Source organism: Hemiscyllium ocellatum, chromosome 15 (genome assembly GCF_020745735.1).
Source record: "Hemiscyllium ocellatum isolate sHemOce1 chromosome 15, sHemOce1.pat.X.cur, whole genome shotgun sequence".
Classification (NCBI taxonomy): domain Eukaryota; kingdom Metazoa; phylum Chordata; class Chondrichthyes; order Orectolobiformes; family Hemiscylliidae; genus Hemiscyllium; species Hemiscyllium ocellatum.
In genome coordinates, this window is record NC_083415.1 from 9834101 (window position 1) to 9860454 (window position 26354).

The 26354-nt window shown below is 44.2% G+C and overlaps 1 protein-coding gene across 2 annotated transcripts in view; it reads left to right on the top strand.

Moving 5' to 3' along the window:
- Positions 1-26354, top strand: part of LOC132822882 (engulfment and cell motility protein 2) — a 193511-nt gene that overhangs the window by 128418 nt on the left and 38739 nt on the right. Inside the window, exons 11-15 of one of the 2 annotated variants that reach the window (XM_060836266.1) lie at positions 5998-6120; positions 8032-8160; positions 10250-10354; positions 11245-11353; positions 18101-18237. In XM_060836266.1, the coding sequence (XP_060692249.1) occupies positions 5998-6120; positions 8032-8160; positions 10250-10354; positions 11245-11353; positions 18101-18237 (603 nt within the window). Of the gene's footprint in view, positions 1-5997; positions 6121-8031; positions 8161-10249; positions 10355-11244; positions 11354-18100; positions 18238-26354 lie in introns of those variants that run through there. The other variant, XM_060836267.1, reaches the window with a different exon arrangement.

Sequence of the window (26354 nt, forward strand, 5' to 3'; positions counted from 1 at the left end):
CCGCCCCCATACCGATCTCCGTCCCCGCCCCCACTTCCAGTTCCCAGCCCTGCTGTGTTTTCACCATCCCCCCAGACCTCCCCATCTCTGAGGATGAAAGATCAGTCCTCAGTAGAGGCCTCACCTTCATTCCCCTACGCTCTCGGATTAACGAGTTCAACACGCGGCGAGACATCGAACAATTTTTCCAACGCTTTCGCCTCCGCGCCTACTTCTTCAACCAGGACTCCCGCCCACCCTCTGACGATCCCTTCTCCCGCCTCCAACACACCCCATCCACCTGGACACCCCGTGCTGGCCTCTTACCCGCCCTCGATCTCTATCTAGCCAACTACCGCCACGACATTAACCGCCTCAACCTCTCCACCCCTCTCACCCACTCCAACCTCTCACCATCGGAACCTGCAGCCCTCCACTCCCTCCGCTCCAACCCCAACCTCACTATCAAACCTGTAGACAAGGGAGGTGCGGTAGTAGTTCGGCGCACCGACCTTTACACCTCTGAGGCTAAATGCCAGCTCGCGGACACCTCTTCCTACTGCCCCCTTGACCATGACCCCCACCTCCCACCATCAAACCATCATCTCCCAGACCATCCATAATCTCATCACCTCAGGGGATCTCCCATCCACCGCCTCCAACCTCATAGACCCTCAACCCCGCACCGCCCGTTTCTACCTCCTGCCCAAAATTCACAAACCTGACTGCCCCAGCTGACCCATTGTCTCAGCCTGCTCCTGCCCCACCGAACTCATCTCCGCATACCTCAACACGGTCCTGTTCCCCCTTAGTCCAAGAACTCCCCACCTATGCTCGGGACACCACCCATGCCCTCCACCTCCTCCATGATTTTCGCTTCCCCGGTCCCCAACACCTTATCTCCACCATTGACATCCGGTCCCTGTACACCTCCATCCCCCATCACAAAGGCCTCAAAGCCCTCCGCTTCTTCCTTTCCCGCCGTACCAACAGTACCCTTCCACTGACACCCTCCTTCGACTGACTGAACTGGTCCTCACCCTGAACAACTTCTCTTTCCAACCTCCCACTTCCTCCAAACCAAAGGAGTAGCCATGGGCACCCGCATGGGCCCCAGCTATGCCTGCCTCTTCGTAGGATATGTGGAACAGTCCATCTTCCACAGCTACACTAGCACCACCCTCCACCTTTTCCTCCGCTACATCGATGACTGTATTAGCGCTGCCTCGTGCTCCCATGAGGAGGTTGAACAGTTCATCCACTTTACCAACACCTTCCACCCCGACCTCAAGTTTAACTGGACCATCTCAGATTCCTCCCTCCCCTTCCTAGACCTTTCCATTTCTATCTCGGGCGGCCAAATCAACACGGACATTTACTATAAACCAACCGACTCCCACAGCTACCTAGATTACACCTCCTCCCACCCTGCCTCCTGTAAAACGCCATCCCATACTCCCAATTCTATCGTCTCCGCCGCATCTGCTCCCAGGAGGACCAGTTCAAATATTATACAACCCAAATGGCCTCCTTCTTCAAAGACCGCAATTTCCCCCCAGACGTGATCGACGATGCCCTCCACCGCATCTCCTCCACTTCCTGCTCTTCCGCCCTTGAGCCCCGCCCCTGCAATTGTCACCAGGACAGAACCCCACTGGTCCTCACCTACCACCCCACCAACCTCCATATACATTGTATCATCCGTCGTCATTTCCGCCACCTCCAAACAGACCCCACCACCAGAGATATATTTCCCTCCCCTCCCCTATCAGCATTCCGAAAAGACCACTCCCTCTGTGACTCCCTCGTCAGGTCCACACCCCCCATCAACCCAACCTCCACTCCCGGCACCTTCCCCTGCAACCGCAAGAAATGCAAAACTTTTGCCCACACCACCCCCCTGACTTCCCTCCAAGGCCCCAAGGGATCCTTCCATATCTGCTACAAATTCACCTGCACCTCCACACACACAATTTAGTGCATCCACTGCACCCGATGTGGCCTCCTCTATATTGGGGAGACAGGCCGCCTACTTGCGGAGCGTTTCAGAGAACACCTCTGGGACACCCGGACCAACCTACCCAACCACCCCGTGGCTCAACACTTCAACTCCCCCTCCCACTCCACCAAGGACATCCAGGCCCTTGGACTCCTCCATCACCAGACCATAGCAACACGACGGCTGGAGGAAGAGTGCCTCATCTTCCGCCTAGGAACCCTCCAACCACAAGGGATGAACTCAGATTTCTCTAGTTTCCTCATTTCCCCTCCCCCCACCTTGTCTCAGTCAAATCCCTTGAACTCAGCACCGCCTCCCTAACCTGCAATCTTCTTCCTGACCTCTCCGCCCCCACCCCACTCCGGCCTATCACCCTCACCTTGACCTCCTTCCACCTATCGCATTTCCAACGCCCCTCCCCCAAGTCCCTCCTCTCTACCTTTTATCTTAGCCTGCTGGACACAATTTCCTCATTCCTGAAGAAGGGCTCATGCCCGAAATGTCGATTCTCCTGCTCCTTGGATGTTGCCTGACCTGCTGCACTTTTCCAGCAACACATTTTCAGCTCTGATCTCCAGCATCTTCAGTCCTCACTTTCTCATAGAAAGCTCTATAGCCAAGTTTGCAGATGACACAAAAATAGGCAGGATGGTAAATTGCAATGAGGAGGTATGAACCTTACAAATGGATATAGATAGATTAGGAGCGTGGGCCAAAATGTGGTAGATGGAGTTTAATGTGGATAAGTGTGAGATCATTCATTTTGGTCAAAAAAATGGGAAGAGACTTCGGGGTGTTCCGGTACAGAGGGATCGGGGTGTCCTCATTCATGAGTAACATAAAAATAGCAAGCAGGTAGAGATAGTAAAGGAAGCGAATGGAAAATTGGCTTTTATAGCTAAAGGAATAGAATATAAAGATAAGAAAGTATTGTTGCAACTATACAAGGTATTGATGAGAACACACCTGGAGTATTGTGCACAATTTTGGTCTCCTTATTTAAGGAAAGATGTAGTGGCATTGGAGGCAGTTCAGAGGAGGTTCACAAGATTGATCCCATAGATGATGGGCTTGTAGTTTGAAGAGAGATTGAACAGTTTAGGCCGATACTCGCTGGAATTTAGAAGAATGAGGGGAGATCAAATTGAGGCGTTCAAGATGATAAAAGATGTGGATAAAATAGACATGGAGCAGGTGCTTCCTCCTGTGCGTCATTCTAGGACGAGCGGTCACAGTCTCAGGATAAGGGGTAGCAAATTTAAAACAAACTTGAGGAGAAACTACTTCTCCCAAAGGATTGTGAATCTGTGGAATTCACTCCCCCAAAGTGCAGTGGATGCTGGGACAGTGAGTAAATTTAAGGAGGAGTTGGACAGATTTTTAATTGTTAATGGGTTGGAGGATATGGAAAGAAGGCAGCAAAATGGGGGTGAGGAGCTTATCAGAGTCAAAAAGTGTGGTGCTGATGAAGGAGGAGCAGGCGAATCGGCGTTTCGAGCATAAGCCCTTCATCAGGAAGGACTTGATTGAAGGGCTTATTCTTGAAATGTTGATTCTCCTGCTGCTTGGATGCTGCCTGGCCTGCTGTGCTTTTCCAGCACCATACTTTTCGACTCTGATCTCCAACATCTGCAGTCATCACTTTCTCCTGAGGAGCATATCAGCCATGATCGAATGGCGGAGCTGATTTGATGGACCAAATAGCCTAATTTTGCTCCTATATCTAATGAATTTTTGAATTCATAAACTCTCAAGTATTATTGGAGCTGCACTAATCTAGGCAAGTGCGAAATATTGTGAATTATGACTTGTAAGTGGTGAACAAGCATTGGGAGGTTAGTTACTTGCCTCTAACCTGTTCTTGTACCACCATATTTACACGGCAAGTCCAGTTTAGCATCTGGTTACTGATAAGCCCCAGAATGATGCTTTATGAGATTCAGTGATGGTAATGCATTGACTGTCAATGGCAGATAGTTTTTGTTTTTGTTGGAGGTGGACCTTGTCTGACATGTGGCAGGAGTGTTAATTGCCAGTTATCAGCCCAAATCAGGTCTTGTGGTATTTAGACACTGACTGCTTCAGTACCTGAGGGGTCACAAATAGTGCTGAATGTTGTGCAATCATCACCAAACGTCCCCATTTCTGGTCATTTGAAGCAGCTGGAGATGATTGGGCTGAAGAAACTACCCTGAGGAACTCCTGTGGAGATGTCCTGGAGCTGTGATGACTGACCTCCAACAATCACAACTATCTTCCTTTTGTGCCCAGTATGACTCCATTATGCATATAGAATCCATCTACCAGGCCCGCTGTCAAGGAAAGGCCACCAGCATTCTCAAAGATCCATCCCACCCTAGCAATGCTTTTCTACAACCTCTACCATCAGGGAGAAGGTACAGAAGCCTGAACACACGCACCAGGTGGTTTAAAAACCGTTTCTACCCTACTGTTGTTAGAATACTGAATGGACACTCAAACTTTTAGCATTTACCTGAATCTGTGTTTTTGTTTTGCTGCTGTTTACCTATTATTTATTTATCTATGCTATTTAACTCCGTGATCTACCTGTATTGCTTGCAAGACAAAGCTTTTCACTGTGCCTTGGTACATGTGACAATAAATTCAATTCAATTCAATTCCACCCAGCAAATTGTGCTCCTCCTGATTTCCATTGATTTCTGTTTTGCTAGGGCTCCTTGATTCCTCACTTGGATGAATGCAGCCATGATGTGAAGGGCTGTCACTCTCATTTTACTTCTGGAATTCAGCTCTTTCATCCATGTTTGAATCAAGGCTGTAATGGGGTCAGGGCTGAATGCCTTTGGCAAATCCCAAAGTAAGTGCCATTGGGCAGGTTACTACTAAGCAAGAGCTGCTTGACGTTACTGATGGTACTTTCCATCACTTGACTCGTGAGTGAGAGTAGACTGATGGGGACCTGCCGCTTACACTGTTTGACATACAAATAGTCTTATTTTATAGCTTCAATAGATTGATGCCTAATGCCTGGTACTGCTCCTGGCAAGTCCCTCGATACTCTTCATTGATTGCCTTTCTTGATGGTAATGGCTGGGCGGGGGATGTGTTTAAATCCTGGTTTGAAAATTTCAATTTAATTTTTAGATAAGAAGCTGGTGACTGTAAAAGTTACCCTGACTTTGGTTCACTATCAAATTTGTCTTTTTTCCACTTATTCTGGGCCTATCTATGACTCCAGTCCCCTATCAAAGTGATTAATTCTTAACTGTTCCCTCTGAAATAGCTCTGCAAGTTATCCAGTTATTTCAAATCTCAGTCAAGATTAGAGTGGTGCTGGAAAAGCACAGCAGATCGGGCAGCATCTGAGGAGCAGGATGGCTTTTGCCCAAAACATCGATTTTCCTGCTCCTCGGATGCTGCCTGACCTGCTGTGTTTTTCTAGCATTACTCTAAACTTGACTCTAATCTCCAGCATCTTAGACAATTAGGGAAGGGCAATACATGGTCACCTTTCCAGTGACATCCTGAGAGTGAATGCATGTTAAAATGTATAGCTCGTTGAGTAAAAACCAGCTTGGCTCTGCTTCCTAACAGGAATAATGTAGAGGTGCTGGTATTGGACTTGGGCGGATAACTTATCTCGGGAATGTGACTTAAAAGAAGTTCTGGGATTCACAAATTAATTAATCAAAACCTGCAACCCTTCCTAAAAGGTGAAAGATTTAACAACAATCTAGGTTTGTTCAATATATTGCATCAGTTATATGACACTATAATCTTTTGCTATAAATTCTGTGTCTTATGATCCTATTCCACTAGCTACCTGATGAAGGAGCAGCGCTTCGGAAGCTTGTCCTTACAAGTAAACCTGTTGGTCTATAACCTGGTCTCATGTGATTTTTAATAGGTTTAAAGTTGACTTTAACAACGTACAGAACCTTTGCCTGATAGAATAACAGGTCCAGGCTTTTATCGCTTGAACAGTCTTTTCCAAATATCCATGTACAATGAATATGCTTGCTGTCTTTGTTTTATAGCACATTATTCGAGGAAACCGTCCAATCAAAACAGAAATGGCCCATCAGCTGTATGTCCTTCAGGTTCTGACCTTTAACCTTCTAGAGGAGAGGATGATGACCAAGATGGACCCTCAGGATCAAGTTAGTGATTGGTTTAATTATTATTTAGTTACTAGTCACTTTCTTCCATTTTATTTTCCTCTTTCAGTTTAATGTCTCATCTGATAAGCAGCACCTCCTCAGTGTAGCACTCTCTCAGTTCTGCATTGAATTCCAATCTGAATTGTGTACTGAAGTCCTGAAGTCAGGCTTGATGCTATAACTTAACTGACTATGGGACACATGACGTTGTGACCAGGCAGACCTGGGGAGCTCATAGAGTTAAATGGTCTTTTCTTTGCTTTCGCACTTGGTTCAACTTATTGTGTCATGTGACTAACAGACACCCTCTAACTTGATGTGTCAGAATGTAATATTATTGCACTGCCTCCTACCCTCACCTCTGTCATGGGCAGGACTTCAAATGCTGTCATGCTCATCGCTCCCTTGGTCTTTCCTCTGAAAAAAGCCAAACTTAGTCACAGGTTCCTAACTAATCTTAGCTCTTTATTTACCCTTTCCAGCCTCTGTGGTATCCAGCTTTTCACATTGTTCTCTTAATGGCCAATAGATTGGGCAGAGAGTTAGCATTGCTGCCTCACAGTGCCAGAGACCTGGGTTCAATTCCCGACTCAGGCGACTGACTGTGTGGAGTTTGCACATTCTCCCTGTGTCTGCGTGGGTTTCCTCCGGGTGCTCCAGTTTCCTCCCACAGTCCAAAGATGTGCGGGTCAGGTGAATTGGCCATGCTAAATTGCCCGTAGTGTTAGGTAAGGGGTATGGGTGGGTTGCGCTTCGGCGGGTCGGTGTGGACTTGTTGGGCCGAAGGGCCTGTTTCCACACTGTAAGTCTAATCTAATCTAATCTAATCTAATAACATTGTGGTACCTAGCTGCAAAATGCCAGCAAAGGAAATCTTTCATATGTGTCTGTACATGCTTCAAAATCTATTACTGCAGAGTAACATCCTTGGCACACTCTAGCTTTCAGATAATCAATGTTATTTGGGAGCTAAGAGTGAACATTTACTGGTAATCCAGGTCTTAGCCTGTCGTCCCTCTGACCAGGATCATGTCTGACCCTAGAAATTACTTCTTTCAAAGGTCATGAATCTGTGGAATTCATACCTGAGTGCAGTGGATGCTGGGACACTGAGTAAATTTGAGGCAAAGGTAGATTTTTAATGAGTAATAGGTTGAATGATTGTGGACAGCAGGGTAGAGAAAGTGGAGTTAAAGCTGAGATGAGATCAGCCACGATTGTATCAAATGGCAGGGGGGCTGAATTGCCAGCTCCTCCTCCTGGTTGTTATGCCCTTATCCTCTTGCTCACCCTGATCAGATCTGTTTGTATGTATAGTTTAAATTTGATTCCATCAGAAGTGTTGTTGGTTACACAGTCAGGAGAGTACAGTAATCTTAATTTCTGAAATGTAAAATGATAGAAATTTGCAGCTTGGAAGGAGGCCATTCAGCCCACAAGTAGTCACCAGCCTAAATCCACATTCCAGCTCTTGGTTCATAATCTTGTGCTTGACAGCACCTCAAATACATATCCAACTACTTCTTCAATGATGAATGTTGCTTTCTCCCTTCCAACAACCTTTGGATTATGGGTCCCAGATCTCTGCTGACTTCCATCTGGAAAGATTGCCCTCAAATTCCCTCTAACCTCCTTGCATTTGTTGTAAATCCTGGTTATAGACCCCTCAACCAAAGGGACTAGGTTCTTCCTGATCAAACTACATCATAATTTTGAACATTTTAATTAGATCTTGGTCTAGCCCATCTCTATATTACAACCCAAAATCTCTAACCTTGTGGTAAGTGTTCTGTGTAGTCACACCTTTAGCTGATATGATAGCTGACCTTCTGTGTTTCAGGAATGGGAATGGTATATCCAGATTGGAGATTCATGTTGATCATTCTTAATCCTTCCTTCTGTTTGTCACAGGCACAAAGGGATATCATATTTGAACTGCGAAGAGTTGCCTTTGATGCTGAATCTGATCCAAACAGCAGCAGCAATCTGGAGAAGCGGAAAGCCATGTACACGAGGGATTATAAAATGCTGGGGTTCGTGGTAGGTGCAGGCAGCATTGTGTAATCTAGTAATCGAGAACTCTCTTTAATGAGAATTTACAGTAGAAATGTCTGTCATCACATGATCGTCTAAATTCTCTTGTCGCTGAAATGCAAGAATGACTAAACAAATTTCCTTTCGAACAATCTGAGAAAATAGAGTCTTGGTATTTGAAAATAGAGACTTTGCACAGACAGACGGGGTGGGGGAAGGTGGTTTATTGGTAAACATGGGCAGAGTCTCACTATGATGCCACTGTCTCAATTCTGTGTGCAAATGACCCCAAGGTATAAATGTCCTGGAATCCTGTGTTACCAAGAGTAAGGTTCAAGGTGGCAAAAGCTCTTGTTTGGTGTAAAGTAGTGTTGACACAGTATGCTTTCCAAATCCAGGGCACCAGAGGAATTGGCATTCCCGAATTGAATTGAATTGAATTTATTGTCACGTGTACTAAGGCACAGTGAAAAGTTTTGTCTTGTGAGCAATACAGACAGACCTTCTTATTGGGCACTATGCTGCATGTAAATTGGAAATGTGCCAGTGGACGGGTCTGTTGAATCTTGTCCTAGGGTCATGTGTGGCTTTTATCCTGTTTCACTTTATCTCTACCATTCTCACTGCTCAGATTTATATTTTACGTTGCTGATTTGGTGTAAGAATTTAGCATTTCACGCTCACGGTACTGAGCTGGTGCTGATTCCTACATTTCCTTTATTCTTCCCGCTTCCAATTTTCTCTTCTTCCAGTCCCACTGTCAGTGTAGGCCTCACTGGTTTGAACAGCCCTAGTGGGATCTTAGTTAGAATTGCCAGTCTCTTTTTGCTATCGGGGGGAGCAGCAATCCCAGTCAAGACTTGCCCATCTTCTTGCAAGTCAGTGTTTTCCAGCAGCCTGTCTGGCTCACCAGCTGTTATGGATTCATTTCCTGGGGCATTAAGGAAACCAGAGCAAATATGCAGCCTATCACTCTGATAAGAATATTGGATTAGATTCACATATTCTTATGAATGCCAGTTTACAGACATGAGATAGAAGCTTTATTTCTGTTTGCTCCTGAAGTACAGCAAACTTTTTCTTAACCAGCACCTATCGGACTAGAGGTGTGCCAGTTGATCATTATTCTGGACAATCAAGAGGTCCATATAACCATGGTAAACCCTGATCAAGCATACCTTTTGAGACACCAGCATCCCTCAAAGCATCTATGTAAAATTATTGTCACACCTCTTAAAATCAGTGTAAAAACACACAATAAGTAATGGGAATATAATGCAAGGTGTATACATGTCACAGTTAAACTTTGTTTACAGCTTTAAAATGCAGACTTCGCAATACTTAATTTTGCCAATTTATTGAGGGTGCCGGTTTAAACAAAGTTTGCTGCATTATAACTTCCACTACGAATTCTAATTCATTCTGAACATCTAGCAGTTCTTCAATAGAAATACAGAAAGCAACAGAGCCACTTGTGCAGCCAGCCCCTCCTATACAAGCTGTGTTCAAAGCTGCCAGTCAGTTGAGATGCCAAAAGAAATTCTTTGCCAACATTCGTAATCCTAAATAGTGCCAGATCCAGTCTGGCCCCAATTTTGTATTATATAAAACGTCTCTTTGTCATGAGATCACCTCTCCCCCTGGCCAAACCACTTGCAGCTCGCTTGGAGGAATTCAGTGAATTGGCAGCAGGTTCTACATGTAGAAAAGAACTACCTCCTGTTAATGTTCCCTCAAAGTTGCACAGCCAGTGTAGCAATCTGAGAGTTGTGCATAGGCTGTGAATGGGTTGGGTCCCTTAAATTCCTGTGCAAAAAAAAATTGAGAAGGACCACACACTTTAGGAAATTGCTTGTCCACCTGAAATACATTAATTTGGGTCTCATTCTTGGCACCTAACTAAGTTCTACTCTTGAGGTGGGAGGCTCAATTCCAAGTCTATGAACAGGTTGGTAAATAAATATCTAACTTTGTTCTGTTGCTACATAATTTGAGGTTGTGGTCCCCAGTTGTCCCATCTGCAGCTTTTGAGTTTCCTGTATCTCACCAGGTGTGTAAGTAACACTGCTTCATCCCCTCTCTCTTGTCCCCACAGAATCATGTCAATCCAGCCATGGACTTTACCCAGACCCCTCCAGGAATGCTTGCACTTGACAACATGCTGTACTTGGCCAAGGTTCACCAGGACACCTATATCAGGGTGAGAGAACACGTGCTCTGTCCTTTTACAGGTTTGAATGCTCCTGTCCAGCATTTTGCTGATTTGTTTTTTGTTGCTGGGTACAATTCCACAGCTGGCAGCTCGGTTACTGATCCTTGCGAGTGCTACTTGATCGGGGGTGGGATGGGGTGTTGGTGGGCACAATATCCAACATCCAACCTCCACTTTCCAAAATCATCTGCACTACAGGAGCCTCAGCAGTTACCCGTTTAGTCCAGAAATACTGAGCAGAACTGTACAGGCCTTCTGTTAGAAAATGTGCATGTGTCGATATATTGTTTAAATGGACAGAGAGAGATTGTAGAACTGAGGTACAGAGATCTGACACATGAATCTCAAAACATAAGTTATGCAGTTACAGCAAGTGATGAGGAATGTAAATGAAATGTTGTAGTTTCTTGCAAGACAAATGGAATAGGAAGTAGATGAGTTTTATTACTGTTGTACAGGGCATTACTATGTTAGAGTAATTGTGTTAGAAGCAGATCAGAGAGCTTCACTCAACTGATTCCTGGGATGAGGGATATGATGAGGAAACAATGGACAAGTTGGCCCTATATCCATTTGACTTGAATGTAAGTATTCAGAGCAGCAGGAGGCTGTTCAACCCCTCAAGCCTGCTCTGCCATTTTATACAATCTTGGCTGATGTCCTCATTAATTGCTGGATGAAAAATAAATGTAGATCCAGTTCATGTTGCTGAAATTGCTCTTCACTACATACCCATCAGTGAAGGGAAGAATAGTTCCAGTGGTTCAGAGCTTCTGGGGGAAACATAAACTCCAGCTTCTTTTAACATTTGGTGCTGCCTTGGCTACATTAGGAGGTTATCCTTGTCCTGTTCATTGTTGCGTGATGTTTGACCACAGATTGTCCTCGAGAACAGCAGTCGAGAGGATAAACACGAATGTCCCTTTGGCCGCAGCAGCATTGAGCTCACCAAGATGTTGTGCGAGATCCTGCAAGTCGGAGAGCTGCGTAAGTTTTTGATATTCAGAATCAACAGATTTATGAAAAGCCAGTCTATACTGCAGTCTCAACAAACAACTTGCTTTTTGTGTAATGCCTTTACCAGCAACAGGTAATCCCAAGACATTGTTGCTGCTGCTCAGTCCTGGAAATCTCTGCCTAGCAACACCTTGAATGTACCTGCACCGTGTTTTTTGCAGTTGAATTCACCATCACCTTCTTGAGGGTACTTGGAAAGGGGGGGGGGCGGAATGAGAAATAAATGATGGCCTTGCCAGCAATACCCTCAGCCCAAGAATGTTCTTTCTTTGACTTTAAATAAATAATTGCTTGGTTACACAGAGCCTTGCTAAAAAGAGGAAACTGTGCTTACCTTTCTGAAATTGGTTTCCTTTTGATTTCAAACCCTGTTGATTGCAAGGTAAAAAAAGATTCATCTTTAGTGATATTTACATCTTTGAATAAGCTTGTGGAAACCTGTGGAGTTTGTTGACAGAAAACCTTGTTTGGGAAATGGGTTCTGGATGGCTTTATAGAAGAGGAAAATGAACTAGAGGATTTTTTTTTTCTCTCTGTTCGCGGGTGGGATGTGAGCATCATGGGCATAGCTGTCTTTAGTTGCCCATTTCAAATTGCACTTTAATTGATTGGTGCCCTGGGCCATTTCAGAGGGGAGTTGCATGAAGGTGCAGTCTCCTGGCTCGGGAGTCATATGTAGGCTGGCTCTGGTAAGGATAGCAGAGTTTTTTTTTTAAAGTACCAAAATGGGATTTCTAAGACAATCAATGGTAGCTTTGTGGTCACCATTACTACAAATAGTTTTATATTCCAGATTTATTAAATTCCTCCAGCTGTTTTTTGAACCACTGTCTCCAGAGAATTAGACTGAGATTCTGGATTACTAATCCAATGACATCACTATTACCCATGATCCCCCAACCACCTCCACCACCATCAAAATTTGGAGTTAAAATGGTGTCAATGCTGCTGATGGCGAGAAGGCCTAATAGGGACTAAATATTGTAGGGAGATTGTGGAGAATAATCTTAAATTCAAGATAGGGTTAGGAAACCGTGTAGGTCAAGTCAGAACTGGGCAATAGAGAAGCGGGATTTCAGGTGGGATCTGCAATAAATTTTTTAAACAAGTTGAAACTTGTAAAGATAGATGATATTATTAACAAATTAATGGAGCAGCCAAAACTGGGTCTCTTCAAACTCTTTACTAATTTCAGGTCACCCTCCTGTGTTTGGGCCTCTCAATTTTATGATTCATGCCCCTTAGCTTTCCTGTGTTGGCAAAACTGTCAGAAATGGGAGTGGGATTTCTGTCTCCTAGTCCTTGTGCTCCTTATCAAAGCTCTCTACGAGTTGACCCGACTCTCTGAAAATCTAAATCTCCATGTCTTCCATCCCTTGGGGTGAATTTTGTTCTCTTCCATCCAGACGTCAACCTTGAAGTTCGGCAAATTGCAATGATCTTCATAAACCTTAGGAAGGTTAGTGGAATGGCAAGGTGTGATTTCATATGAATTAGTTTAAAGAAGTTCATTTTGTGAGGACAAAGTGAAGAATGGAATTATGTAGTCTTAACATTTTCTTTGAATGACCTTTATGCAACACAACTTATTAATTAAAATACCCACTACTTCAACAAGAGGTCAGTGATTCTACCATTGAGAGCACATCAGTAGAAGCCTCAGCCATTTAGAATTGTTGTTTAAAGAGAAAAGAAGAGAAAATGTAATAAAGAGGAAGGATGAGTTTTATAGTCTTTCTAGCCTGCTGTAACATTTAGTCAGTTCATGACTGATCTCTTCCATTTACCTGCCTTTGTTACATATCCCTTACTTAAGTAAAGAATTGTCTCAAGTTGATCCCTAGCATCCACAGCTTTAAGAAGAAAAGAGCAACAGAGAGACAATTATAGATTGATATGACTCTTTGGCTTTTCTTCCTGAATGGCTAGGCTCTAATTTTAAGGGGTTTTTTTTTGACTCCTTGTTTTTGATCCCCTCACGATAAGAAATCATTTCACTGCATTTTCTTACATAGAACATAGAACATAGAAAAATACAGCGCAGTACAGGCCCTTCGGCCCTCAATGTTGCGACGACCGAATCCTACCTAACCTACACTAGCCCAATAACTTCCAAATGCCTATCCAATGCCCGCTTAAATGACCATAAAGAGGGAGAGTTCACCACTGCTACTGGCAGGGCATTCCATGAACTCACAACCCGCTGTGTAAAGAATCTACCCCTAACATCTGTCCTATACCTTCCACCCCTTAATTTAAAGCTGTGTCCCCTTGTAACAGCTGACTCCATTAGCGGTAAAAGGTTCTCAGTGTCTACCCTATCTAAACCCCTAATCATCTTGTACACCTCTATCAAATCTCCCCTAAACCTTCTTTTCTCCAATGAGAACAGCCCCAAGTGCCTCAGTCTTTCCTCATACGATTTTCCTACCATACCAGGCAACATCCTGGTAAACCTCCTCTGCACTCGTTCCAATGCCTCCACATCCTTCCTATAGTATGGCGACCAAAACTGCACACAATACTCCAGATGAGGCCGCACCAGAGTCTTATACAACTGCAACATGACCTCAGGACTCCGGAACTCAATTCCTCTGCCAATAAAGCCCAGTACACCATATGCCTTCCTCACAGCACTATTTACCTGGGTGGCAACTTTCAGAGATCTGTGTACATGGACACCAAGATCCCTCTGCTCATCCACACTACCAAGTAGCCTACCATTAGCCCAGTAATCCATCTTCTTGTTACTCCTACCAAAGTGAATGACTTCACACTTAGCTACATTGAATTCCATTTGCCACCTTTCTGCCCAGCTTTGCAACTTGTCTATATCCCGCTGTAACCTGCCACATCCTTCCTCACTATCCACAATTCCACCGACTTTTGTGTCATCCGCAAACTTACACACCCAGCTTTCAAGCCCCTCCTCTAGATCATTTATAAAGATAACAAAAAGCAATGGTCCCAAAACAGATCCTTGAGGTACACCGCTAGTAACTGCACTCCAAGATGAACCTATACCATCAACTACTACCCTCTGTCTTCTTCCAGCCAGCCAATTTCTAATCCAAACCTCTAATGCACCCTCAATGCCATACCTCCGTAGTTTTTGCATTAGCCTACCATGGGGTACCTTATCGAACGCCTTACTAAAATCCATATACACAACATCTACTGCTTTACCCTCGTCCACCTCCTTAGTCACCTGCTCAAAGAACTCAATAAGGTTTGTGAGGCACGACCTGCCCTTCACAAAACCATGCTGACTATCCTTGATCACGTTATTCCTATCCAGATGTTCATAAATCTTATCCCTTACAATTCTCTCTAAGACTTTGCCCACCACAGAAGTCAGACTCACTGGCCTATAGTTACTCGGGCTATCCCTACTCCCCTTCTTGAACAAGGGGACCACATTCGCCATCCTCTAGTCTTCTGGTACTATTCCCGTTGACAATGACAACATAAAAATCCAGGCCAATGGCTCTGCTATCTCCTCCCTAGCTTCCCAGAGGATCCTAGGATAAATGCCATCAGGCCCAGGAGTCTTATCTATTTTCATCCTTTCCAGTATTCCCCAGACCTCTTCCCTACATACTTCAATGCCATCCATTCTAATCACTTGTGACTCAATATTCACACCAGCAACAGTGTCCTGTTCCTGAGTGAATACTGACGAAAAGTATTGATTTAGTGTCTCTCCAATCTCCTCCGCCTCCACGCACAACTTCCCACTACTATCCTTGACTGGACCGATACCTACCCTAGTCATCCTTTTATTCCTGACATACCTATAGAAAGCCTTTGGATTTTCCCTAATCCTACCAGCTAAGGACTTTTCATGTCCCCTTCTCGCTGCTCTTAGCTCTCTCTTCAGATCCTTCCTGGCTACTTTATAACTCTCAATCGCCCCAACTGAACCTTCACGCCTCATCTTTACATATGCCGCCTTCTTCCCTTTCACAAGGGATTCCAATTCCTTATTAAACCACGGCTCCCTCACAAGACCCTTTACTCCCTGCCTGACTGGTACATACTTATCAAGGACACTCAGTAGCTGTTCCTTGAACAATCTCCACATATCATTAGTATTCTTCTCTTGAAGCCTGTTTTTCCAATCCACACATCCTAAGTCATGCCTCACCGCATCATAATTTCCCTGCCCCCAGCTATAACTCTTGCCCTGCAATGCACACTTATCCCTCTCCATCACTAAAGTAAAAGTCACCGAGTTGTGGTCACTGTCCCCGAAGTGCTCACCTACCTCCAAGTCTAACACCTGACCTGGTTCATTACCTAGAACCAAATCCAGTATAGCCTCACCTCTTGTTGGCCTGTCTACATATTGTGTCAGGAAACCCTCCTGCACACATTGGACAAACACCAACCCATCTAACGACCTCGAGCTATAGCTTTCCCAGTCCATATCTGGGAAGTTGAAGTCCCCCATAACAACCACCCTGCTACTTCTCCTCTTCTCCTGAATCATCCTCGCAATACTATCCTCTACTTCTCTCGGACTATTAGGAGGCCTGTAGAAAACACCTAACAGGGTGACCTCACCTTTCCTATTTCTAACCTCAGCCTAAACTACCTCAGATGGCAAGTCTTCCTCCATCGTCCTTTCCACCGCTGTAATACTATCCTTGACAAGTAATGCCACACCTCCCCCTCTTTTACCCCCATGTCTGACCCTACTAAAACATTTAAATCCTGGAATCTGCAACAGCCATTCTTGCCCCTGTTCTACCCACGTCTCTGTAATGGCCACAACATCGAAGTCCCAGGTACCAACCCACGCTGCAAGTTCACCTACCTTATTTCTCATACTTCTGGCATTGAAGTATACACACTTCAAGCCACCCTTCTGTTTACAGGCACCCTCCTTCGAGATTGCTGCCTTGTTCATAACCTCCCTACACTCAAGGTCCTGTACCCTAAAGCTACAGTCCAGGTTCCCATGCCCCGGCGGAGTTAGTTTAAACCCTCCCAAAGAGCACTAGCAAACCTCCCCCCAAGGATACTGGTGCCCCTCAGGTTCAGGTGTAGACCATCCTTTTTATAGAGGTCCCACCTTCCCCAGAAAGAACCCCAGTTGTCCAGAAATCGGAATCCCTCCCTCCTGCACCATCCCTGTAGCCACGCATTTAACTGCTCTCTCTCCCTGTTCCTCGACTCTCTGTCACGTGGCACGGGTAACAAACCAGAGACAACAACTCTGTTTGTTCTAACTCTGAGCTTCCAACCTAGCTCCCTGAAAGCCTGCCTGACATCCTCACCCCTCTTCCTACCTATATCGTTGGTGCCAACGTGGACCACGATCTGGGGCTGCTCCCCCTCCCCCTTAAGGACCCGGAAAACACGATCAGAGACATCACGTACCCTTGCACCTGGGAGGCAACATACCAATCCTGAGTCTCTGTCGCCCCCACAAAACCGCCTATCTGTACCCCTCACTATTGAGTCCCCAGGAACTATCGCTCTACCTTTCTCCACCCTTCCCTTCTGAGCAACGGGGCCAGGCTCCGTGCCAGAGGCCTGAACCTCGTTGCTTGCCCCTGGTAAGTCATCCCCCCCCACAAGTATCCAAAACGATATACTTGTTCTTGAGGGGAATGACCGCAGGGGGTCCCTGCACTGGCTGCTTCCTCCCACTCCCCCTCACTGTTACCCATCTGTCTATAACTTTCGGAGTAACTACTTCCCTAAAGCTCCGATCTATGACCTCCTCTGCCTCCCGAATGATCCGCAGTTCATCCAACTCCAGCTCCAGTTCCCTAACACGGGCTTGGAGGAGCTGGAGATGGGTGCACTTCTTGCAAGTGTAATCAGCAGGGACGCTAATGGCTTCCCTCACCTCATACATGTTGCAAGAGGAACATTGCACTGTCTGCACTGCCATCCCTCTAAAAAGTAAGCTTTCTTTTTTAAAAAAAACAACTAAATCTAAAGAAACAAACAAGCAAAATGCAGCACTTACCTGCTAGTCACAACTGGTCTTATTATTAGGTTAGAGGAGGAGGACGGGTGGGAGGCACTACTCATGTAGTGCCTCGGGTTACTCGCCTGCGCGTTTAAATAAGGAAAAAAAAAACCCTACCCAGGGCTTTTATCTTCTTCTATGATTTTCTGCCCAAAGACCATTCCAGCCCGAATGACATGCCCATCTCGGCTAAGGCAAGGAGACAGATCCTGAATCTACTCCAGCCGGCCAGGATTTGAACCCTGTGCAATTGACACCAATCTGATCTGTGTCTAACATGCAGCCAACTGGCTTGTAGACTGTAGAAGGAAAGGATGACCAGTGAGGTAAGCGTAGTTTTGAAGACTCTTGTGGTTGGGCAGAGGTGAGGAATGAGTTGACTTTGGACGCAATGTGAAGGACCTTGCCTTCAATACTATGAAGGTGCAGGAAGAGGCAGAGCATTTATGGAAATGCTCTGGAATTCAGGAAAAGCGCAAGAAGGGAGAGTTCCTAGCAGCACTGACCAGCAGAAGAACTAAAATACCTCAAAGTTTGGAGAGGAAGAACGGAAGTTGGAGTTGAGCGAGTTGTATGTCAACCATTTATATAAGCTCAATATGAGGACATGCAACATTACTCCATGTTTATTTTTATTTGGGAGTTATGAACAGAGTAAGAATATGCTGCATGAAATCATTGAATGATTTAAGTTATCTTGATATCTAATAGTTGATATTTTGTGGATGCAGCTAATGAGGGCTGCAATGAGTACCATCCCATGTTCTTCACCCATGACCGAGCTTTTGAAGAGTTCTTCTGCATCTGCATCCAGCTGCTCAACAAGACATGGAAGGAGATGAGGGCGACATCGGAAGACTTTAACAAGGTGAGAGAATGTTGCCTGTCTAACCTGGTAAACAGTTCATTAAATCCAAGCAAAGCAGGACTTTGTGGATTGTAGTCTGGCAGTAGCTTAAACCCATCCTGCTTTAGGACTTTGTTATAGCAATGAGTCATTCTGTCCTGATAAAGTCATAGAGCAGCCCAGAAACAGACACTTTGGTCAGACTTGTCCATGCCGACCAGATATCCTAAATTAATCTAGTCCTATTTGCCACCACTTGGCCCATATCACTCTAAACCATTCCTATTTATATACCCATCCAGATGCCTTTTAAATGTTGTAATCGTACCAGCCTCCACCACTTCCTCTGGCAAATCATTCCATTCACACAAAAAGTTGCCCCCTAGGTCTCTTTTATATCTTTCCCCTCTCACCCTAAAGTTGCCCTCTAGTTCTGGACTCCCCCACCCAGGGAAGAGTTTTCCTCATGATTTTGTAAACCTCTATAAGGTCACCCCTCAGCCTCCGACTTACTGTATGTTTTATCAGGTGAATGATCCATTGTGCCCTGCAACAAGGATGTATTGAAATCCTACTCAAAGTACTGCTCCTTATAATTCTGATTTGTTGAGCATAGAATGATTGTCCATATGGAATGACTTCAGCATGTTGTGGATCAACAAACGGTAAGCAACAAGAAGTTGAATTTATTTAGTACATTTGACAGAGAAAAATATTTCAGGGTGCTACCTAGGAACTTCAGAGAAAAATTCATGTTGGGCCAGAGATATTAGGACTGGTGACCAAAAGCTTGGTCAAAATGGGAGCTTTCAAGAAGCATGTGACAGAGGGAAAAATGACAAATTTTGAGATGTAAGGAATGAATGTCAGCATTTAAGGCTTGGTATCTGAAGGAGTGGTCACTATGGTGGAGCACAGAGAGTCGGATGTACACAATCAGCTAGGGTTCTTAGGTTGTAATGTCACAGTCATGTAATGATATTATTTCTGGGGTTGGCCATAATAACCTACTTTTGATTTAAATTACATACTAATATTTATCAACTAGCCTCCTACACCAAGACTAGGTACTCTGAGATTCGGTACTCGAAAGAGAGTGTGGACCTCCAGAGGTAAATCATATCAACAAGAACCACCACCACTGCACAGTTTACATAAGTCAGTGAGGGAAGCATTCATTCAGAAGGCTGTGGAGTCAATTCTTGAGCATGCTACCTCAAGACTGATCTGCTGCTGCAGTACCATGGGAATGTTACAATGTTGAAAGTGCCCCCTTGCAGATGTGACGTTTAACTAAGGAACCATCTGCTCTCTGAGATGAATGTAAATGATCCTGTGCCACTATTTGAAGAAGAGCAGGAGGAGGTTCCTTAGTATCCTGAGCAATATTTATCCAACGGTCAACATCACCCAAATAGATTCTGTGGTTGTTGTCATTTGCTGATTGTGGGAGTTGCTGTGCACAATTAGGCTGTAATATATAGGAGCAGAAATAGGCCATTCAGCCCATTGATTCTGCTGTGCCATTTAATGAGATCATGGCTGAACCAATCATCCTCCACTTTCCTGCCTTTTTCCCAGAGCCTTCAATTCCCTTACTGATTAAAAATCAATCTCAGCTGTGAACATACTTAACAACCCTATGTGATAAAGCATTTCATATATTTACTACCCTCTGAGAGTAGAAATTTGTCCTTATCTCTGTCTGAAAAGGATAACCAGATGATACCTTCTGGTCCCAAGACTCTTCCACAAGTGAAACAGCCTCAGCATCTATCCCGTCAAGCTGCCTAAGAATCTTGTATATTTCAATAAGATCTAAACTCTAATGAGTACAATCTCCATCTACTCAACCTCTCCTCATAAGAAAATCCCTCCATTCCTGTGATCAATCTAGTTAACCTTCTGTGCACTACCTCCAATGTCTTCCCTTAGCTAAGAGGACCAGAACTGTTCACTGTATTTTAAATGTACCTTATGCAGTTTGAGCAAGATTTCCCTATTATTGTACTCCATTTTCTTTGAAATAAAGGCCAACATTCCATTTGCCTTTCCTGGTACCTGCTGGCTTTTTGTAGTTTATGCACAAAGATTCCCAAATCCCTCTGTGCTGCAGCTTTCTGCGGTCTTTCTTCACTTAAATAACATATTCAGCTGCTCTGTTCTCTCTGCCAAAGTGCATAACCTCTCAAATTCCTACATTATATTATTGTAGGAACTTAACCCATCTACATCCCTCCTGTAGACTTTGCACTATCCTCACCATTTCGCTGCTAAATTACTCATTTGCAAACTTGGCGATAGTACATTTCAAATTGACTTCCTTGTTAGCAAGTAAGATAAAGGAAAAGCCAAAGATGTTTTACCATTATATAAAGATCAAAAGAATAGTTAAGGGAAAAAATGGGACCTATCAAAGAAAATGAAGGGAACTTGTGTGAAGACAGAGGATGTGAGAAGAATTTTAAGTGAATTTTTTGACTGCACATTCACAAAGGAAAAGATATGGATTTGGTAATCCAAGAGGAGCAGTGTGAAATTTTGGACCAAATAGCCATAACAAGAAAGAAAATATTAGAGGAGTTGGAATCCTTGAAAGTGGAAAAGTTGTCATCCCAGAAGGATTGTTCCCTAAGATGTTGAAGGAGGTAATGGAAGAAATAGCAGATTATTATCCAGTCTTCAGTAGACACAGGTGAGGTGCCAGAGGACTGGAGGAATCCAAATGTGGTTCCGTTGTTAAAAAGGATACAAAGGAAATGCCCACCAGTTACAGGCCAATCAGTCTTTCTTCGGTGGTGGTCAAGTTGTTAGAATCAATGCTGAGAGGTCACATAAGTTGTCACTTAGAAAGGTGTGGGACTAGTCAGGGCTAGTCAGCATGTTAAGGGAGGGTCATGCATAACAAATTTGATCAGTTCTTTGAGGAAGTGACAAGGAGAGAATTGATGAGGGATTGATGAGAGAATTGATTGGATGTTGTTGAGATGGATTTAGTGTAACGCATTTCACAAAGTCCCACATGGCAGCCTGTTCACAAAATAAAATCCCATCGGATACAGGGTAATGTGTTGAATTGCATCCAAAGTTGGCTCAGTAACAGGAAACAAAGGGTGATGGCTGCCGTTGCGAATAGAAAGCTGTTTCCAGTGATGTTCCGCAGGACTTGACGTTGAGACCCCTGATATTTGTTTTATACATTAATGATTTTGACATGAAGGTTGGGGTTACAAATGGAAAATTTGCAGATGACACAAAAATTAGCCGTGTGTGGAGGTTAGCTGTCAGCTCCAAAATGATCAGGATCGGTTGGTGGAGTGGGCAGGAAAATGGCAGATGGAGTTCAACTCTGATAAGTGTGAGGTAATGTGTTGAAGAGGCCAAGCAGTAAAAGGGAACACTCAATAAACAGGAATGTACTGAGAGGGGTAGTCTTGGCACATACGTGCATAGATCCCTGACAGTAGCGGTATAGGTAGATAAGGTTGTAAAAAAGGCACATGGAATACTCTCCTTCACTGACAGAGATATAGTATACAAAAGTAGAGACATAATGATGAAAGTGTATGAGATACTGGAGAGGCCACAACTGGAGTATTGTGTGCAGTTCTTCTCAGGAGAGAGTGTAAAGAACGTTGACTTGAATGTTGCTGGGGCTGGAGAATTGTAGCTATGAGGAGAGATTAGAGAAATTAGGTTTCTTTTCCATGTAACAGAGATGGCTGAGGTATGATATGTTTGAGGTACACAATATTGTGAGGGGTAGAGATAGAGTAGACAGGAGGAACCCGTTTCCCTTGGCAGAGAGTTCAAAAACCAGGAATCATAGATTGGAGGGGATGTGAGGAAAGTCTTTTTGTGCAGAGGGTGGTGGGTGTCTGTAATTTGCTGCCTGAGTTGGTGATAGAAATAAAGACCCTAAACTCTTACTTGGATCCACACCTGCTATAAGCTGTAGGGCTGTATGCGGGAAGATGGGATTAGAAAGGGCATCTGGGTGTCTTTGGGTTGGCATGGACAAGATGGGCCAAATGGCTCCCACTCTATGACTCTATATGTCCTCAAGTTGTGGAAGGTTCAAGGCAGTTCCTGCCCAGTTTTCTTTGTCTGGATTTAGTTTCAAATCCAATCCTGAATCACTGACCTTGCGAATATCTGTCATTAGAGTGTACTTGAAATGGATTCTTGTGAAGGCTGGGACTGTAATGTGTGAGCTGCCAATTAGTTTTTAGCAGAAGAATGAATGATCCGTTCTGGCCTCTTGGCTTTGTTGGGTTCCCTTGACAACCCAAAATCACAGGGTAACAGATAATTGCAGGGGACCCAAGGTACTGATTCTGCTGTCAAAGTGGCTGCCAGTCCCAGCTGCAACACTGAGGTTTATCTCCACTGTTTATAATTATGCCAGCATCAACATTTACTCAGAAACTAAACGCTTCCAAAAACAACAGCAAGCCTTTTTAATCCCCCGCCCTCTCCTCAACCAATATTTCCAGTATTTCCCTCTCCGTGCAGGGGTATATTTCCACTCTGTCCAGTAACTTGCTGAAGAGGTTAGTCTGAAACAAGTCAAAATAGTGATGGGGCAAGCATAGAGGACACTTGCAGCAGAACCAGTGTCTATTCTGACCAATTGGCCATGTTCCAGCAAGCACCATTTGATACTGATCAGGAAACAGAATATCGGTTTACAGTTCCTTTCTCTGTCTCTCCACTCTCAGCCCAAATCCCAAGGGTATTGTGACCAACCGCCATCACTCCTCTTAACAACTACCTGCATTTTTATCAAAGTTCCTCTTCTTCATCTTTCTTCCAGTTCTTGTCGGTGATCTTAACCTGACTACTAATTACTGACCCTTCAGCGAATGGGAATAGTTCAGGTTGTAAGTTTGCTCACTGAGCTGGAAGATTTGTTCTCAAATTGCAATGTCTATGTTTTTATTTGTTTGTGGGATGTGGGTCTCACTGGCTAGGACAGCATTTATTTCCCATCTCTAATTGTCCAGAGGGCAGTTAAGAGTTGAAAGCATTGCTGTGGATCTGGAGTCACATCATACAGACCACTCCATGTAAGGATGATGGATTTCCTTTGCTAAAGGACACTAGCAAATCAGATTGTTTTTGGTGCACCTCCAACAACACCCAAGAAGCTAGCCATCATCCAGGACAAAGCAGCCTGCTTGATTGGCACCACATCCATAAACATCCACTCCCTCCATTACCGGCGCTTAGTAGCAGCAGTGTGTATTATTTATAAGTTGCACTGCAGAAATTCATCAAAGATCCTCAGACAGCACCTTCCAAACCCACAACCACTTCTATCTAAAAGGACAGGGGCAGCAGATACGTGGGAACATCACCACCTGCCAGTTCCCTTCCAAGCACTCTCCATCCTGACTTGGAAATAAATTGCTGTTCCTTCACTGTTGCAGAATTAAAATCCTGAAATTCCTTCCCTAATGGCACTATGGGTCAACTGACATCAGGTGAACTGCAGTGGACTGGGCGCAGCTCAGTGGTTAGTACTGCTGCCTCACAGCGCCAAGGACCCGGGTTCAATTCCACCCCTGGGCGACTGTGCAAACTCCACACAGACATTCTCCCCATCCCATAATGGGTTTCCCCCGGTGCTTTAGATTCCTTCCACAGTCCAAAGATGTACAGGTTAGACAGATTGGCTGTAAGAAATTGCCATCGTGTTCAGGGATGTACAGGTTAGGTGGATTAGCCATGGGAAATGCAGGGTTACTGGGAATGGGGTAAATCCGAGTGGGATGCTCTTCAGCGGGTCGGTGTGGACTGAATGGCCTAAATGGCCCACTGGAGGGATTCTATGATTTGATGAACCATTGAGGCATGTGAAGTTAAGACAGGGAGTAAGGTAGAATGTCGAGCCAAAAAGTGGTAATGATGGCTCGAAGTCACACATCCTTTATCAAGGTAGCAGCGGACAGCTGTCTCAGACTCCAAATTCAAGTCTTCAGTATTTCAAAGTTTTATTTTTGTGTTTTGTTCTTGACCTCAGGATATGAGTACTTACTGCCTCTTGCCAGTTGTCCTGAAGGGAGGTTGGCTGGCCACCTTCAAGCAGCTGTTTGATCAGCTGAGCCATTTTGCAGGTACTTGGTATTCAAAATAAAATGCATAATGTGGATACATCTGACTAAAAGAAAATTGGTTTCCTTCCTGATCAGGCTTTTAGAAAATAACGAGGGGACCTATCACTTTCTTTTCCACCTTCCTCACCCTGTCAAACCATAATATCCAGCCCAGTGAGGGATGATAGCTGTCTGCAACAGTGAAATTGCTACCAACCATGATTTTTCTAGGCTGAAAAATGTGTTGCTGGAAAAGTGCAGCAGGTCAGGCAGCATCCAAGGAGCAGGAGAATCGACGTTTTGGGCATAAGCCCTTCTTCAGGAATCTTATTTGTCTAGGCCCTTACCATTTGGTTAATTCACAACGACATGGAACCAGGAATTAACCATTTAGCCCCATGAGCCTATCCCATCACTCAATGAGATCATTGCTGATCCAAGCCTTAACTTCACAAGTCTTTACCTCATATGTTAAGACCTTTCAATACCAAAAATCTATCAAACTTTAATTTAATTAATAATTACAAGAGTCAGTTGAGTCAGGCAGATGAGAATTCCGGATTTCTATTTTCCTTTGTGTGTGGAAAAAAATTCTTTATTCCACTGCAGTAAGTTCTGGCTCTATTTTTCTGTTCAGACTGTTCCCTAATCCAAACTCCTTAACCATTGGAAATAGTTTCCCTGCATCTGTCTATCTATTTTCCCTAAATTTTAACACTTTTTTTAAAAAATTCAAACCGTCCCTTAACCTTCTAAATTTAGTTTGTTTTATTTTCCTTTTTGGCTTAACCTTTGGAGTGCAAGTACTGTACTAAAAACAGAACGTGCTGGAGAAACTCAGCACGTCTGATAGCATCTGTGGAGAGAAAGCAAAGTTAACATTTTAAAATCCAATGACACCACTTCAGAACTGTTCATAGCTTGAAAAGGGTGGTATATGAGCTGAAGACCGAGAGGGGGGCAAGTAAATAGAGTGAGCATATAGGCAAAGATAGGGCCAGCGAGAGACAATGACAGTTCAACGGACAAAGGAATGGATGATGGTTTGTTAGAGACAAAGAAAAACTGACACAGGGGACCATAAGGAGGTGAAAATATAGTGCAAGTACTGGTTCTGGGAAACACAAGCTGCACTTCCTCCAAGACCAATATCCTAATTTCTTGGACCCAGATCTACTCCAGGTGTGGTCCAACCAGAGCTTTGTGTTGCTGTACCAAATATCCTTCTTCCTTGTATTCCAGTCCTCTGGAAAAGTCTATCATTATGTGGTTCACACCTTGGATCAGTAAGGGGAGGAGGGAGTGAAAGAATTTTTTTTAAAATCTGCCTCGCTTATCTCCAGTAAAGGTTCATTAAAATGCCCTTTTTGTGATGTCAGTTCGTTCATTTATTTCTGAAATGGGTTTGTTCACACACAACATTGGATGTTGTCAGTGAAAACTCCATATACTGGAGCCTTCCAGGAAATGCCATGTCCCAAAACCTTGTGCTGAAGATCACTGAGCAGTAGATCAGTGAAGCAAGTGTTAATGGGGGAGAGATGGAGTGAGATTTCACAGTTCATTGAGCTCTTTGCCACACCCCACTTTGGACGGTATCATTCCTGCTCAGCATATACTCCGCAGCAGTGTTTGAGTGGTTATTTATTCACTCTTCAGACAGTTTTCAGCTTGGAGATGGAGACCAGCCCTGGTGAGTATCTTGGCTTTCCTGTAGTGTTTTAGGAATTAGACTTCTTTCCATGCTGAGATGGTTTTCATTTTTTAAAATCTTTTAAACCATATTCTCTCTCTCTTCTGTTTCTGCCTGCTTGCCTCTTTTTTTTCTCTCTCTCTCTCTCTCTCTCTCTCCTGCAATCTTCCCACAGCACTCCCTCTTTCTTTGCTTTATGTTCCCTCAATGCTTCTTCCTGTGCTCTTTGGAATGAGCGATCTATTTTATCGGCTTAGAACTGAATTGGGATTAGATTAGGTAAATGGTGAAGTAAATCTGCATTATTAACTGTTCAAATGTTTGTTTTTGCGAACAATTTGTTGCCT